The sequence below is a fragment of the Eremothecium sinecaudum genome, chromosome VIII (assembly GCF_001548555.1).
Source record: "Eremothecium sinecaudum strain ATCC 58844 chromosome VIII, complete sequence".
NCBI lineage: Eukaryota > Fungi > Ascomycota > Saccharomycetes > Saccharomycetales > Saccharomycetaceae > Eremothecium > Eremothecium sinecaudum.
In genome coordinates this window covers 798470-814103 of record NC_030899.1, presented here as the reverse complement: position 1 = coordinate 814103, position 15634 = coordinate 798470, and the positions used below count along the sequence as shown (strand labels likewise).

The window sequence follows — 15634 nt, the reverse complement described above, 5'->3', positions numbered from 1 at the left end:
GGGTATACTTAAGATAACATCAAATACTGCATGGCAAGATACTATTGTGATTACTGTCACTCGTATCTAACGCACGATACACTAAGTGTGCGTAAGTCGCATTTAATTGGTAAGAACCATATTCGACTCACAGCAGACTACTACTATAACAAGGCCAACCAGCAGCGCATACCTTTTCTGTTCCCCAAGACAAAGAGGCCTCGACGTAAATTACGGAATAATGTTGAAGCGACAGCAGATACTGCAAAAGAAGCTTCTGCAGCTAGATTACATTGTGAGACAAATAAAACTAAACGCCAGCGTCGCAAAATACGCCAGGTCGAACCTACAGCGACACCTTTAAAACAGATTTACGCCAATTCCCCGGGATTTAACAAGGTTTTCACATCAGAATGCAGGCTAGATGTCGGTGACGTTATTAAAGTAAGCAGGCTGCCGCAGCGTGCAAACCAGAAGCCAGGAGCCTCTACCTCTTTATCAACACCTGTAGCTGCTAATACAACTGCATCTGCTGGACGCGCAGAGCTTTATAAACCCCGGTACAACGATAGCGGTTCGGGAACAGGATTGCCGCCGCCTCTTGCACTCACCATGTGGGGGAATACAATTACCAACAACAGCATAGTTTATCACACTAAGGATACACTGCAAAGAACAGCCGCTAAAGTTAAGGCCTCTTTAGCTGCTGGAACCCGCTCAGACTACTCTCAACGCTTCTCGCATACACACCAACGCTAGTAACCTGGAAATGTCCGGATATGTACTCTTTCCGGACAAGCATATCAAACGAACCAATCAACTACCTTCGTATAAAGAGATGCGCGACTGCAACGATCCAAGCTCTCTTTCTAAAACTACATAGTCTTTAACCGGCTTGCAGGTGTAATGGCAGACTCTGGCCACCATCATACCGTACGCAATGTTCGCAGCAGTTAACAAGAGACTGTTAGCCAGATTAACTCCATCCAGTGCAAGACTTTTTTCTGCGTCCGCTGCCAGATCTAATGTCATCCAAGATCTATACTTGAAAGAATTGAAAAGTGTTAAGGTCAAGCCAATGACAACTGAAGATGCTCAGGGATCTGTCAGGCCTTGGTCCCCTCCTAATAAACCTCAAGTTCCAGACTTTGAACTTAACAGTTCCGCTGCGGACTTGAATGCATACAAAGAGCAAGAGGTTGAAACGGTCGTTGAAGAAAACGCCGAAGCCGCTAACGTCGAACAAGGTGACTGGTTAGTTCTGGATGAGGCTGAGCAGCAAGAAGAAAACCATCATGGACACTGAAGCTGCTAGAGTAACGCCCCAATTGGTTTGTAGTGTTCGTAAATAAAGATTCTCTACATCACATTTATATTCCTCAAGAAAAAGCACACGAAATTATATTGATAGACCCCGCACCCCTCCCTGGTATCTACACCAGCAAAGGTCGACTACAAAACATGAAGTATGAGAGGCTTGAGGATGCTGCGACATTTATCAATGAGCGGCTAAGGCGTGCAGGCTATTTACGAGACATAGAGACAATATGTGTTCACGGGGCGCCAGAGTCCCCTCTGCTCGCCGATACCGCCGCAGGACTGGTCACTGAGGCTCAGATAGCAAATGATAAACTCGTCATAAACACTCTGAACAAGCTGTTAAATGGGATTGAAGCCTTACAGAAGCAGCTGCTAGCCCAGGAAGGCCGCATAAAGCAGCTACAGCGAGAGCGCCCGCGATCACGTGACACAAGCCCGTCCGCAACGAAATCGCATTCCCGCCCGTCCGCATCGCCAACACCTGTTCCGCCGATTGCAATCACTGCGCAACCAGCTCCCGCCCTCAATCGGCCTCAATCGCGCTCCATTCGCAAGCCCATTATCGACCGTGCCGCCCAAGCCCAACTCCGCAAGTACCGCCTCTTCATCCACCATCTGCGGTCACAACTCAGGACTTCGTCACGCAACACTCGCCCGCAGGATCTCACTTGGCACCAGGTCGCGCTTCCGGACGTCAAAAAACGCCCAATTCCTCCTGTCACAACAGACCTCTCAAAGTCCCTATGTTCTCTTACAAAACAGCACGCGGCATCCCAGGCAGCCCTTAAAGACGCAAAGACCTTCATCGAGGACGCAAACCGCTACGTCTACACACGCTTCGTCCTCGACCTACGTCCCTCGCCGCCCCAGTCCCCTCATACATCACGTGATCCTGCTCTTGCCGAGCTCTTCCGTGACTGGCACGAAATACGGCGGATTCTGGTCACGTGAGCGTACCGGCAAGTGGCGAAAACTTTTCTCCTATTGCCGTCACGTGTTGGCCGCGCACCAGCGCACCCCTGCCAGCGCACCAGCGAATTATAAAGAAACCGAGCCTTGAAATACAAGGCCACGCCATAACCCCCAACACTAACCCCTAGCCCCTTCTACTTACTCTCATCATTATAAAACCAACTTTTTAAACCGTATTCTGCCTATTGTACACACCGCGTTACTTATTTTCGTCCATTTTTTCTTCGAAATTTTTTCGTCGTCTCTCCTTTTCCTATTTCCTTCCTAAGTATCAAGCTCTTTTCCATTATAAACAAAAAAAAATCACTCTTGCGATCTATACTCAATTGCATCTAACACTTGTTGCACTATTTTTTTTGTAAAGGAATTAAAGTCTTCAATCACATAAAAAATTCGTTAAATCAGGATGTCTACTGAAGTCCCTACTTTCAAATTGGTTTTGGTCGGTGATGGTGGTACCGGTAAAACTACTTTTGTTAAGAGACATTTAACTGGTGAATTTGAAAAGAAGTACATTGCAACTATTGGTGTTGAGGTTCATCCATTGGCTTTCTACACCAACTTTGGTGAAATCAAGTTTGACGTGTGGGATACTGCTGGTCAAGAAAAATTTGGTGGTCTAAGAGATGGTTACTACATTAACGCTCAGTGTGGTATCATCATGTTTGACGTTACATCAAGAATTACTTACAAGAACGTTCCAAACTGGCATAGAGATTTGGTCCGTGTTTGTGAAAACATTCCAATTGTGTTGTGTGGTAACAAGGTTGATGTTAAAGAGCGTAAGGTTAAGGCCAAGACTATTACTTTCCACAGAAAGAAGAATTTACAATACTACGATATTTCCGCCAAGTCTAACTATAACTTCGAGAAGCCATTTTTGTGGTTAGCCAGGAAGTTAGCAGGTAACCCACAGTTGGACTTTGTTGCTTCCCCAGCTTTGGCGCCTCCAGAGGTTCAAGTTGATGAGCAATTGATGCAACAATATCAACAAGAGATGGAAAGAGCTACAGGGTTGCCCTTACCTGACGAAGATGATGCGGATTTGTAAGCTGAGGGTGGGAGGCATTGAGACATTTGCCTGTTTCCGATCGCTCACTGACGTACGTGTTCTTACGTTGTGAGCGCAGTATATTAATATACTAGTATTATATTATATTATTCTATTCTATTTCTTCAATGCTTTCATGGTATTGTCCATTTAATTAGACTTGAACCGTGATATATAGCTCTGATAGCATGTAATGGCCCAGTTTGCGACCTGAGTGTTGATTCTACTGGGGTTGGCGGTGGTTTATATAGTTGCTTAAGTAAGAAATTTCACGCAACTGTTACTTTTCGCCCCTCCTGTAGCCAGAGAACAGAACACTTCAGCAATCACACTTGGCAAGATACGCAGTTACTTATACACTTCAAGACATAGTAATCATGTTAAAGTACGATAAGAACTCTAACAAGCTTTCATTTACGGATGAGGTGGCCGAAACGGCTTCTAAGGATCTGAAGGTGAACCTTAAGCAGGTTAATAGATTAACTGAATCTTTGATTGCGGAATCCAATCCAAACTTCACGCCACAGCCCTCCCCAGAGGCTGCAAACATGGTGAAGAAGCTATACGAGGCAAGTTTGCAGCAGGCGCAGAAACAAAAATTGCAGGAGGCTCTGCGGAATATCAACTTATCACTAGAAATGAGAAGCAAAGCGCACCACCCATGGGAGGCGTTTGCTTTCCAATTGCAGGAACTACAGATGATCTTACGTAGTATCACAGATTTTGAGATATCTGCAGAGCGCTATATTGACGCTCTCCAGCATTTGGAGATGCTTCTAAGCTGTGGTCTGGTTATCCCAGATCTGTTCATCAGAATGACAGAAGTTCTGTTGAAATTACGTCGTTACGAAGAAGCCAAAGCTGCTTGTGAGCGGGGTCTAGCTCTTGATAGCTCTAATTTACGCCTCAAGGCCCTATTGTTAGAAAGTAACCGCATGCTCGCGGATTATAATGGCGAAATTTAGACTAAACTCCTGTCAAGTCCAATTGCATCTTTTGAAACACTTAAGCAACGTTAGAGAATAGTAAAAGGGCACAAAGTCGTCCGTACGGTGTGCATTTGGTGCAGAACAGTTAGAACCCTTCTATTATGTACTTCTATTTAGGGCGGGTAACCCCAGTACAGGGATGATAAAAAATTTTCTACTATTTTAGTAACACAGTTAACTACCATGAACTGAACTTATCGTTACGTGTTATCCATATCAATTGAGTCCGAGTCCAATGTCATCTCAGGATATTAATGTTATCGTGGACTCTTTCATAGACAGACTGAAAAGGAGGCAGATTAGTGGTACCTACAATGTGTCATTAGAAACATTACAAATCTTGATGAGATATGTGTCCGCAATTAGATGGTCAACAACTGATGAACTTATTCAACAAATTAGGACACTTGGAAATAGATTGGAAAAAGCTCAGCCTTATGAATTTAGCAGTGGGAACGTTATACGGCGGATCTTAGCCATGGTACGTGATGAAGTTGAAGAGCATGTACGTGCTAATGCCCCTGCTACTAGTGCGACCGCTAATGCTCCAGCAGAATCGTTAATATCTTCTATGTTCAACTTGCTTCAAATGCCAGTTGATCCGCAGTCGCTGCAGGAAAAGCGGCACCACCACCAGTCTAACCAGGCGAAGACAGATTTGCGTCAAGTTATTATACAAGGCGTTAAGGACTTGATAGATGAGATCAAGAATATTGATGATGGGATCCAACAAATAGCAATTGATCTTATTCATGACCGTGAGATTCTGTTGACACCCACCCCGGACTCAAAGACTGTTCTTAGATTTCTACTGAAAGCCAAAGAGCGCAACAACAGACATTTTACTGTTCTTGTTACAGAAGGCTTTCCCAACAATACCAAAGTGGCACACGAGTTTGCCAAAAAGCTTGCACAACACGATATAGAGACTACAATTATTCCAGACAGTGCTGTCTTTGCGTTGATGTCACGTGTAGGTAAAGTTATTATTGGCGCTAAGACCGTATTTACCAATGGTGGGGCGATTTCTTCCACCGCAGGTGTATCATCTACATGCGAGTGCGCTCGTGAATTCAAAACGCCGGTGTTTGCTGTAGCTGGTTTGTACAAACTGTCCCCGCTATATCCATTCGATATCGAAAAGCTCGTGGAAATTGGTGGTTCTCAAAATGTTTTACCTACTACCGAAAACAACAGAATTGGTAACACTATGGATACCATCAACCCGGTGGCGGACTATATACCTCCAGAGAACATTGATATTTATATTACCAATATTGGTGGGTTTGCACCAAGTTTCATATACCGTGTTGTCTGGGATAACTACAAGCAAGAGGATGTTGATCTTGTTGCTGTAAATTGAATGGAAAACACTTTTAAAATAGCATAACCTGTTAATATAAGGTTTAGGGCCGGCATGTGCATTAGTTTGATACTAAAAATTTCAATTTTTCACCAAATTTTCTTTCATCTTAAGTCCCAATAATTTTAAGACTTGCCCTGTGCCTTGCTCGGTTAAAGTTTTCAATACTTTGATCTTGAGCTGGATGGATAGTACTTGCTATTTCTTAATTGAAATTGCTTATGATGGTCTTTATCCATCTATTAGTCTATTCAATGGGCTAGACCGAATCAGAGTTCTTTTTGAGTACTTGGATACCGAACTACATGGTATGTTTAGTAATTAGTAACTCTAACATTTGTACCTCATCTTGAAATGTAATCATCGTACTCAATTGCATCATTTTAGCTTGTTTTAGCTTGTTTTAGCTTGCTTTAGAGGAAAATGTATGGGCGTGTCGTTTGACGCACTCTTTAAATTTTTCAACTCCCTTAAGATATTGATTGAAACATGACATACTACTTCCCTTGCTATTATTACCACTAGTCAGGATCGATGAAGCGTAATCTGGTCGTTCTCGGTGGGAATGGATTCCTGGGTAAAAGGATATGTCAGCTAGCATTACATTCCGGAAAGTTTTCTAATATTACTTCTCTTTCTAGAAGTGGTATCCCTCCTGCTAATGATGAACCCTGGATGGACTCAATTAATTGGGAGAGATGTGATGTTCTTGACCCAGCAACCTACGTAGACCACTTGAAAGAAGCTACTGACGTAGTGCACTCAATTGGTATTTTGTTGGAAAACCCAGATTATAAAGCTAACCTTCGTAAGGGACCTTTAAGCCTAGCGTCTAATCTATTCAATATGGTGCTTCCACTCAATAAAAATCCGCTGAAGACAGATCCTAAGTTTACCTATGATGCAATTAATCGTTATAGTGCCTCTCTATTAGCAGAGACTTTTGCTGAAATGGTTGATGCCAGTGGGGAAAGGCGCCCTACAATAACGTACATTTCTGCTGATAAAGGATTTCCTCTAATCCCATCAGGATATATAAATTCCAAGCGTGCTGCTGAAGTTGAAATAATGAGACAGGAGTCCAAGATTAGACCAATTTTACTTCGTCCAGGGTTTATGTTTGATGAATCGCGCAACGCCGAAGCTGGAAGAGCAGTTATTAAGAGCTTTTTAGATATTTTGAATTGTGGTAACCAGTTGATACTTCGAAAGAATATCAGCTTTGTTAACGATCTGATTAGGCCTGTAGTTTCTACTCAACAGGTATCCAGAGCACTATTACATTTTTTAGAAGATGAAAACCATGCTGGCGTTGTTAGCCTAGAATCTATCCTTGAGGTTAAAGCATAGTCTTATTTAATTTACAGTAATGATATAGCGTGTGAAATTATGAAACATACTATTTACGTAAGAAGGCTTGATATGCCTCTTGATCCACTGACACTTTTCCGAATGATTTGAGCTGCTTCTTACCCTTCTTTTGTTTTGACAGTAGTTTCTTCCGACGAGATATGTCGGAAGCATGCAATTTGGCCAAAACATCTTTACCCGTGGCCTTTATTGTTTCACGTGCAATGATTTTATTATTGGCTCGTGCTTGAATAATAACGTCGTATAATTGACTTTTAACATATTGCTTGAATCTTTTAACCCATTCTTTACCGACACGATCTGTCTGAGAACAATGCATAACTTGTGCGAGAGCATCAACACCTTTACCATTTAATAATAGCTCTAACTTCACAATTTTCGAAGGCAAATAACCAATATCTTCGTAATCTAGTGAAGCATAACCTCTGGATACTGACTTTAACTTACCAAAAAAGTCATCAACCAGATGTGCTAATGGCAGATGATATTTCAACATGACCTGCCCTGTCGTAAGGTAAGTTATACCCTTCTGAATCCCACGGTTATCATCACATAATGTTATGACTTTGCCTAAATAAACCTCGGGCAATGTCATGATTGCTTCAACGTATGGTTCCTGCATGGATTCAATGTTACCTCGGCATGCTGATGAATCTGGGAAGTCATCAGGGTTCTTAATCACCTTCTTCTCACCATCCTTATACACAATTAAGTATGGTACATTGGGATGTGTAATAATCAATTTAGAACCGTACTCTTTCTCTAATCTTTCTTTGAAGACGGAGGCGTGGAGTGAACCTAAGAAACCGAGACGCCAGCCTTGGCCAAGCGCATTAGAAGTCTCACGTTCGAGAGAGACTGCTCTATCATTTAAAACTAGCTTCTGGATATCATAATCCAATGCTTTAAACTCTGCACCATCCGCAGGGAATGCTCCAACAAACACCATAGGTTTCGTCTCTTCAAACCCAGGCAATGCTTCAGTCTGTGATTCGAATCCATTACGAACTAGCGTGTCTCCAATCTTAGCATGCTTAGATTCCTTCAAGCCAGGAACAAGGTAACCCACCTGACCACTTTTCAGAGAGCCTGTAGGTACTTGATCAGGGTACATAATACCAACTTCTTTGACTTCATATTTCCTTCCTGTATGAACACTTGTGATTTTGTCACCTTTCGTAACTGACCCATCGACACAGTGTACTAATAGCACGACCCCTAGATACGAATCATACCATGAATCAACTAGTAATGCCCTAAAATTTTTATCTAACTTTCCTGTAGGAGGCGGAATTTTATCGATTATTGCTGGTAGAAGATCGTTTTCGATATTCACTCCAGTCTTCGCGCTGACCTTGATGATGTCTTCCTTTGGTAGCTCAAACATATCTGTTACCTGCATTTCTGCCTGTGGGATATTCGCAACATCAAGATCAATCTTGTTAATAACCGGTATAAGCTTTAAGTCCATACTATAAGCCAAATAAAAGTTGGCAACGGTTTGGGCTTGAACACCTTGCGATGCGTCGACTAACAGCAAAGCCCCACCACACGAAGCGTAAGAACGAGACACTTCTGCTCTAAAGTCAACATGTCCTGGAGTGTCCACTAAATGTAACAAATACGTTAAGCCATCACGTTTATCCTTGTAGAACATTGAACAAGTTTGAGCCTTAACTGTAATACCACGTTCTCTTTCCACTTCTAGCTTATCTAAAACTTGTTTACCACCTGGTTTCACCACTCCTGTAAGTTCTAATAATCTATCACTTAAGGTAGACTTGCCATGATCAACATGTGCTACAATACTAAAGTTACGGTATCTTTCGATGGGAATATCTTCAATACGCTGCTGTAAATTCTTGGCAAGAGATAAGGCCGAATTAGAATCAGGAGAATTAGTTGAGTATCTTCGAAGTAACCAGTAGCGTATGAGGTGCCGTTTAAACATCCTTATTAAACCTCTATCATTCACGTTTAGTTCCGCGAAGAGCAGAAGAGTTCACTTGATGAAATCTTCAACATTTTAGTAACAATACAACGCCTAAAATGCTGTATAGCATGAAAACTTAAAACAGAACAACAGAGGCTCTAATGAAGTTAAAATTGGTTGTAAACTCTAGCAATGAGGATTATAAATTATTTAAAACCACTATAATGACTATGGCACAACTTCGAAAGACCGCAATTTTACGTTTTACAACAGATAGGTTAATAGTAGTATCAACCCCGAAGACGGTTTCTAGTGGTGCAGTTCTAAGCGGTGATCAGGGTCAATTATGGTGTACAATTCCCAAGGATGTGTTCTCGCTCTATAATGTTACTTCTATTCGTGAGGAGAATACAATTGCAATGGAGTGCCAATGTGATTCATTAATGAATGTATTAAAGAGGTATGACAGGTGTACGCATGGAGATCTTACAATAAAGCTTCAAAGTATGCCGGAGTGGAATCAAAATCATCCTAATAATTTGACTGTAAATGATGGGAATAATAGTGGTAGCCAGGGAAATCCGATCTGTGCTTTGGGGTGCACCTTCAATGAGTACTTGGGCCTGGAAGATAATTCTAAAACAGTGTGGCATTCGTTTAAGGTTGGTGTTAGACTATTATACAAAACACAAGATTCCAAAATACAGGAGCCTACTGTCAATTATAATAAGCTGTTAATGTTTCGGCTGCCGCCTGTCAGTGGGGAATATGGAGCCAAGTTCTCGGAATTCATAAAAAGACTTGATCGGTACGCTACTCTAAACCATATCTTACTACATGGGGAAAGCAATGAAGGCGCTCAATATGAGGGTCAACTGCGACTGCTTGTACATGAACTGTCTTGGAAGTTAGATATCCAATGGCGCGGACCCTTGGAAACGATTACCCAGGGAAATGAAGAGCAGCGAGAACAGCCTAACGAGCAATCGCTGCAGAATACGACATCACGTAAGAATAGTATGGCTGCACATGGGAACAGTATGCAAATTGAGGACAGTGAGCTCGACCTAGAGCCTGATCAGATTAGCCTTTCCCGTATAGAGACACCGGCTCCTTCTGAGAAGACAGATCGCTTAAACAGAGTATTTATAAAGGCGAAGGACTGGAAAGTCTGTTCAAGATTATACGATTCCTTTGAAGAAGTTGTTCTTGCAATATCACACGACGAGTCCTGTGTGCTGCATTGCTCATTAGACAGAGGGCTAGAAGACGATCAATCACAACGTCCAAAAGAGAGAGGGCAAATCATCTACTACATGGCAAGGTCTAAGTTACTGTAAATGTCCTGTTAAATGTTTATATAGTTTAAGCTACAGCTTTATTGTGCATTTTCTTGAGCAAACCTAACGACAAAGTCCGCCAGTAAACGCACACTAGAAATGTCCACTGCATTATACAAGGAAGCTCTGAATCCTCCAACGCTTCTGTGTCCCTTCAAACCTGTCAAACGCAATTTCGCAGCTTCTTCGACAAACTTATCATTCAAACCATCCTTCTTCAAAGTGAAAATTACATTCATTTTCGATCTGACCTTTTTGTCAACCGGCAAGTTGTAAAAATCTGAGTGTTGGTCCAATGCTTCATAAAGCATCTTAGCCTTTTCTTCGTTAACACTCTGCTGGCTCTGCAGACCACCACGTTTGAGCAAGTGTTGCAAAACTAGGTCAATTATATGCAACGTAAAGATTGGAATGGTGTTGTATGCAGAATTGTTCTTCACAACAGTAGGGTAGTGAGAAGCAATTGGGGCAATAGGCACGCCCATATCACGGAGCTGCGACTCTGGAACCTTGCTAATGTCCTCCAGCAATGTCTTACGGATAATATATATCGTCAAACCGGCCAAACCAATGTTCTTTTGGGCGCCGGCCATGATCAAGTCGTACCGGTTAACGTCAATCTCACGGGAGAAAATGTTTGAAGAAAGATCAGCAACCACTGGAACACCTTTAGCAGCCAATTCAAGAGGAACTTCTGGCCATTCCACACCGTGGACAGTCTCATTCTCACATAGGTAAACATAAGAGTGCTTATCCGCCGTCACCTTGTCAACCCATTCTGAAGTAGCTGGGATACTGACAAAATCACCTGACGCCTTCTTCGTATTGAAAATCACCTCTGTAGAAATACCCAACCGTTCTGCCTCTTGAACTGCCTTCTCAGACCATGCACCGGTCACCAGATAAGCAGCTGTACCCGGTTTCTGGTCTCTGCCAACCTTTGCCGCTGTCAAATTCGACGCAATAGAAGAAAAACCTGTGGTACCACCTCCCTGCATAAAAAACACTTCAAAGGTCTCTGGGACTCCTAGTAATTCTTTGACGTGCTTCTTACAGTCATCAATCACTTTCCCAGCTTCCTTGGAACGGTGAGAAATCTCTCCTATACCCAAACCTAACCCCTGATAGTCAATTAAGTCTGCTGCCGCTTGCTGTAACACTACAGTGGGTAGCTGAGCTGGACCTGCACCAAAGAAGTGCGGTTGTTCTCTAGTTAACACCATTTTCTATTCTATAAAACCTTAATCTTTTACACTAGTATGACCTCGTCATCTTAAGTGAGTTGGTCCATTATAAACAACCTAACAAGTTAGAGACAGACGGAGTGACTGTAACACCCATACATCAACACACCCATACATTATATATTTATGTTTAATTTATGATGCCATAAGCATTTCGTTCCAAGTGACATCATCACACACTCGGTTAACTTTCTGAACTTACACAGTTAGAACTCGACAGTTATTACAGTTTTGACCATTTGGTAGGTAATACTTACATAGTACAGAAAAGAATATACGAAAATGGTACGTTAACCCCTCTAAGATGATATAAGTGAGCGTACGGTAGAAGTTACGAATCAAAATTATGGTGACGATGTATTTCAAATTGATGTTAGTTACATTTACCGTCCCTCTATTAATATCACCATAAATTTTCATTATAATCAGATTAAGGAATTTGATGAGGAATAACTTTTAAAGAAACTGTTTACTAACAAAAATTATTACAGGGTAAAGTTCACGGTTCCCTAGCTCGTGCTGGTAAAGTTAAGTCTCAAACCCCAAAGGTTGAAAAGCAAGAAAAGCCAAAGTCTCCAAAGGGTAGAGCTTACAAGAGATTGTTGTACACCAGAAGATTCGTCAACGTCACTTTGACTAACGGTAAGAGAAAGATGAACTCCAACCAACCAGCAAACTAAGTTAGTTTACTATGGAGTGCTTAAGGCAGATGTTTATATAAATGATACTGTTTGCATGTTTTTGTAGTGTGTAACACATTTTTAATTACTGAAAATAGCTATTTGAATACAGAAGTGTACATTTAAAAACCCTGGTTGCGTCAATAGCTATCAGTTGTTTTACTGCATGTTGTGGATTTTTTAGTTCTAATACATAGGATGACCTATACATGTTACACGAAAGTTGAAGACAACGACCATGAGTGATGAATTAGAGAATGTTTTGGGTACATTTAACGAGCGTTTCAATTACGAATCTATTGAATCGTTATATGGTATAAAATCTACAACTCAACTAAAGGATTCAACACCTCTACTAGAATTGGCGAAACTTGCAAAATTGATCAAGGCTCACAGTACTAAAGTAGGCATATTATCGAATGAGACTCGTCTGCGGAACAATGAGGCAACCTTGACGAAACAAATTCTAGAACTGGAACAAACAGTGTTCTATCTCTTGTCACTTTTGCCTCTTTTTCATAATTCTGGTCACTATACATCGTATCTCCTCAAGCATTTGGACGAAGCTATACTTAATGTTCTACAATGCATTCGGAATATGTATGAAGAGATCAGACAAAAGACTGAAAGTCTCGTAAGTGTGGGACGGCTTTGGTCTTTAACAGATGAGCTTTTGATGATAGCAGATGAGGGCAACCTTGGTCTTTTAAAGAAGCACATATCGTCGTCAATAACACTGGTAAATGACACAGTCTTAGAACTACACGATTGGCTTGAAGAGCCAACACTTGACAATAGTGATCCCTTCGGTCTGGGTAGTGAGTCTGATGGGGAAGATGAACCTGAGGTTGAGGGTTCCAATACAGCTGTCCCCGAAGAAATGATTAAGTTCGTTAAAGGCCTGGAGGGGAAGTTTAAAATGGTAAAATTATTACTCAGTTCCTTTGGCAAAAGCATCTCTTTAAAAAATCCTCATACCAAATCAAATGCGGAGACTTTAGACAAGTTGTACTTGGTTCAGATAGAGGTGATAGAGCAAATTGATGAGTTTGCTTCGTCTGTTTTTATGCTGGGTTCGGATTTTAATGCTAAAGATGACGAGATAGTTGCGGAGGTGAATAGGTTGGATGCAACCATGTCTAGACTCTGTAAATTGTTGAAGAAGCTTAATAAAACCGATGCAAAGAGGAATCAATGGATCGAGAGCTGGGAAACTCAATGGAGAAAGAAATAGACATCTGTGACGTTCTATCTATTCAATAAATCGCTTATATAGAACATTAACGGTCCATAGAAATCAATATATACATTCCTTCTTTTAATTCCATTCGACAATTACCTTGGAATCACCAATCATCATTATTATGGTCATCTAACCCTATTCTGACTTTACTCTTTCTCATATTTAATGCTTCTGCAAGAGCATCTGCCAATGATGCTTGACCTCCAGTACTAGTTGAAGATAGTGCGGCATTACTGCTAGGATTCGACAGCTTTTCCCCTCGAGCTTCTTGCAGAATAACAGAAGGTCTGTCTAACGCTGATTTATCAACCTTACGTAACCCATTTACGCCTCTAGCACCACGAATTGATGCCAACAACGCATCCCTCCCCGGATCACCTGTAGATTCATTCAATGAGCCATTATTTTCCGAGTTCGACGTAACAGCAAGAGCAGGTGGTGGAGGCGGAGGTGGTGGAGGCGGCGTTGGAAAGCCAGGCCGCTCCTGTTGCTGAGGTGGAGCTTTTGTTTGCGCAAATTGCTGCTGAGATGGACTTTTAGTTGGGGAAAATTGTTGAATATGCGCGGGCGGTTGCGCATGTGTCTCGTTTACAACAGATGGCGGCGGCATCCGCTGCCGCGAACCTGGCTTATCAGCAAGTCGGGACGTTCTTGGTGGAGGAGGTGGAGCAGCACTCCTTCTAGGAGGAGGTGGGGGAGCTGTTCCTCCTGAATTGGGTGATCTAACCGAAGGTAAATGAGACACCTGTGCTCCACTCCCTGAATTCCGCAAGGAAGTAGCAACGTTTCTTCGTGGAGGAGGTGGCGGAGCAGGATTACGTCTCGAAGGCGGTACTGGTGGTCCATCATTCCTCGACGCATTGGTAGGAAGAGGGGGAACTGGCCTTACTATCGAAGAATTGTAACTATTGGTTTGTGCAGATGGTGCCGGAGGTGGGGGTGGGGGTGGATGTGACTGCTGCTGTGTTTTTGAGACATTATCGATGACTCTAGGTGCCTGAGAGTTTCTACCTGGTAATTGTGGAGGTCCGGGAGGGGCGTCTTGACGGGGGGGAAATGCTTCTGGTGATGGTGGAAGTTGCATCGGGAAGAACTCAGCAGGAGGAGGTGGTATTTCATACTTTGACCTTCTCTGTGTTGGAATTGGTTTCACTTCTTGAGAATTGAGTTGCACGACATCTCTGGTATTAGGACCTATACTGTTCTCATTATGAGTAGACCTTGGAATTGATGGCAAAGAAGGTGCTTCTGGAATAACGGAAGATGGCACTCCACCCATCGTCATTTTCTGATGGGTTTTGATGTCTGGAACTGGGACTTCCACCTCAGGAGGTGGAGGTGGAGCCTTTTTCTTATTTGTAACTACAGGAGGGGCCTCCTCATAATTTCTCGTACTATAGCTATATCTTCTCCTCTGGTCAGTAATTATAGGCTCTCCACGTGGACCAAAAGTAGAGCGTGAAGCTCGGTGCTCCTCTTCCAGCTTCTTACTCAACGCAATCGCGTTCTTATTCGATAAGGTTTTCTTGGATGCATACTTCTCACGCTTTTGTACTCGTTTCAACATATGAGCAGCCTCGCCAAGGTCCTCAAATAGCAACCCCGCATAGCATTGTTCAAGTTCAAAACTATGGAAAAATGTTCTATCTTGATTATACTCAAAACCAACGTACAATTCTTGATCCCAAAGAACCCCCCGATGACCGTCTATGTCAACTAGCTTTAAAAAGAAAGTGCACCCCACAAGATCATCAACTAATACTAACGCTCCTGACAAACCAGTATAGCGCCATTCATTTGGATCTGGATATGCAATATATAACCTAGCGACAGCAACATCGATAATCTTATTAGAAGTTTTTGGAAGTGCTCGCTTTATCTTCTCTTTGTCATCGTTAGACAACTGCCCCATACTGAAAATTCTTACTAGAACAAAGCAATTAACTTAAGTGCAAATCCGAGCTAGCTTAATACCGTCTAATCTATAGTTTTGCCGCTACTTTGAAATTTATTATGACTTACTCTATTATTGTACTCAATATACAGTTGTACCCCCTTTTAGTTTAGTCTACTGGAATATATTAATACCACAGCTAAATTAGACCGACTTTCTATAAATTAACAAATAAAGAAACCAGCTATTCTTGAA

General features: G+C 42.1%; 13 protein-coding genes and 1 non-coding gene across 14 annotated transcripts; 10 read left to right on the top strand and 4 right to left on the bottom strand.

Moving 5' to 3' along the window:
* Positions 1-30: 30 nt before the first annotated feature.
* YHC1 (Yhc1p) lies at positions 31-738 on the top strand (the record flags this gene model as incomplete). The annotated part of the gene is made up of 1 exon (XM_018134403.1): positions 31-738. One exon carries the CDS (start codon positions 31-33, stop codon positions 736-738), a length of 708 nt encoding a protein of 235 aa, XP_017989892.1.
* Positions 739-919: 181 nt separating this feature from the next.
* Positions 920-1285, top strand: ATP14 (F1F0 ATP synthase subunit h; the record flags this gene model as incomplete). Its single annotated transcript, XM_018134402.1, has 1 exon — positions 920-1285. One exon carries the CDS (start codon positions 920-922, stop codon positions 1283-1285), a length of 366 nt encoding a protein of 121 aa, XP_017989891.1.
* Positions 1286-1440: 155 nt separating this feature from the next.
* Positions 1441-2250, top strand: AW171_hschr84955 (HHR125Cp; the record flags this gene model as incomplete). Its single annotated transcript, XM_018134401.1, has 1 exon — positions 1441-2250. The coding sequence occupies one exon, from the start codon at positions 1441-1443 to the stop codon at positions 2248-2250; it is 810 nt and encodes a 269-aa protein (XP_017989890.1).
* Positions 2251-2677: 427 nt separating this feature from the next.
* On the top strand, positions 2678-3322 carry GSP1 (Ran GTPase GSP1; the record flags this gene model as incomplete). The annotated part of the gene is made up of 1 exon (XM_018134400.1): positions 2678-3322. The coding sequence occupies one exon, from the start codon at positions 2678-2680 to the stop codon at positions 3320-3322; it is 645 nt and encodes a 214-aa protein (XP_017989889.1).
* A 377-nt stretch (positions 3323-3699) lies between these two features.
* Positions 3700-4287, top strand: SEC72 (Sec63 complex subunit SEC72; the record flags this gene model as incomplete). The annotated part of the gene is made up of 1 exon (XM_018134399.1): positions 3700-4287. One exon carries the CDS (start codon positions 3700-3702, stop codon positions 4285-4287), a length of 588 nt encoding a protein of 195 aa, XP_017989888.1.
* A 259-nt stretch (positions 4288-4546) lies between these two features.
* GCD7 (translation initiation factor eIF2B subunit beta) lies at positions 4547-5674 on the top strand (the record flags this gene model as incomplete). Its single annotated transcript, XM_018134398.1, has 1 exon — positions 4547-5674. The coding sequence occupies one exon, from the start codon at positions 4547-4549 to the stop codon at positions 5672-5674; it is 1128 nt and encodes a 375-aa protein (XP_017989887.1).
* Positions 5675-5806: 132 nt separating this feature from the next.
* AW171_hschr84951 lies at positions 5807-5861 on the bottom strand. The gene has a single exon (XR_001930135.1). It is a non-coding gene; the product is annotated as an HHRSNR36 (small nuclear RNA).
* A 347-nt stretch (positions 5862-6208) lies between these two features.
* COQ11 (ubiquinone biosynthesis protein COQ11) lies at positions 6209-7024 on the top strand (the record flags this gene model as incomplete). The annotated part of the gene is made up of 1 exon (XM_018134397.1): positions 6209-7024. The coding sequence occupies one exon, from the start codon at positions 6209-6211 to the stop codon at positions 7022-7024; it is 816 nt and encodes a 271-aa protein (XP_017989886.1).
* Positions 7025-7073: 49 nt separating this feature from the next.
* GUF1 (GTPase GUF1) lies at positions 7074-8996 on the bottom strand (the record flags this gene model as incomplete). The annotated part of the gene is made up of 1 exon (XM_018134396.1): positions 7074-8996. One exon carries the CDS (start codon positions 8994-8996, stop codon positions 7074-7076), a length of 1923 nt encoding a protein of 640 aa, XP_017989885.1.
* Positions 8997-9139: 143 nt separating this feature from the next.
* MEC3 (Mec3p) lies at positions 9140-10318 on the top strand (the record flags this gene model as incomplete). Its single annotated transcript, XM_018134395.1, has 1 exon — positions 9140-10318. The coding sequence occupies one exon, from the start codon at positions 9140-9142 to the stop codon at positions 10316-10318; it is 1179 nt and encodes a 392-aa protein (XP_017989884.1).
* Positions 10319-10356: 38 nt separating this feature from the next.
* SER1 (O-phospho-L-serine:2-oxoglutarate transaminase) lies at positions 10357-11541 on the bottom strand (the record flags this gene model as incomplete). The annotated part of the gene is made up of 1 exon (XM_018134394.1): positions 10357-11541. The coding sequence occupies one exon, from the start codon at positions 11539-11541 to the stop codon at positions 10357-10359; it is 1185 nt and encodes a 394-aa protein (XP_017989883.1).
* A 303-nt stretch (positions 11542-11844) lies between these two features.
* AW171_hschr84946 (40S ribosomal protein eS30) lies at positions 11845-12242 on the top strand (the record flags this gene model as incomplete). Its single annotated transcript, XM_018134393.1, has 2 exons — positions 11845-11847; positions 12054-12242. 2 exons carry the CDS (start codon positions 11845-11847, stop codon positions 12240-12242), a joined length of 192 nt encoding a protein of 63 aa, XP_017989882.1.
* A 238-nt stretch (positions 12243-12480) lies between these two features.
* On the top strand, positions 12481-13476 carry AW171_hschr84945 (uncharacterized protein; the record flags this gene model as incomplete). Its single annotated transcript, XM_018134392.1, has 1 exon — positions 12481-13476. The coding sequence occupies one exon, from the start codon at positions 12481-12483 to the stop codon at positions 13474-13476; it is 996 nt and encodes a 331-aa protein (XP_017989881.1).
* Positions 13477-13588: 112 nt separating this feature from the next.
* LAS17 (actin-binding protein LAS17) lies at positions 13589-15397 on the bottom strand (the record flags this gene model as incomplete). Its single annotated transcript, XM_018134391.1, has 1 exon — positions 13589-15397. One exon carries the CDS (start codon positions 15395-15397, stop codon positions 13589-13591), a length of 1809 nt encoding a protein of 602 aa, XP_017989880.1.
* Between the last annotated feature and the right edge of the window lie 237 nt (positions 15398-15634).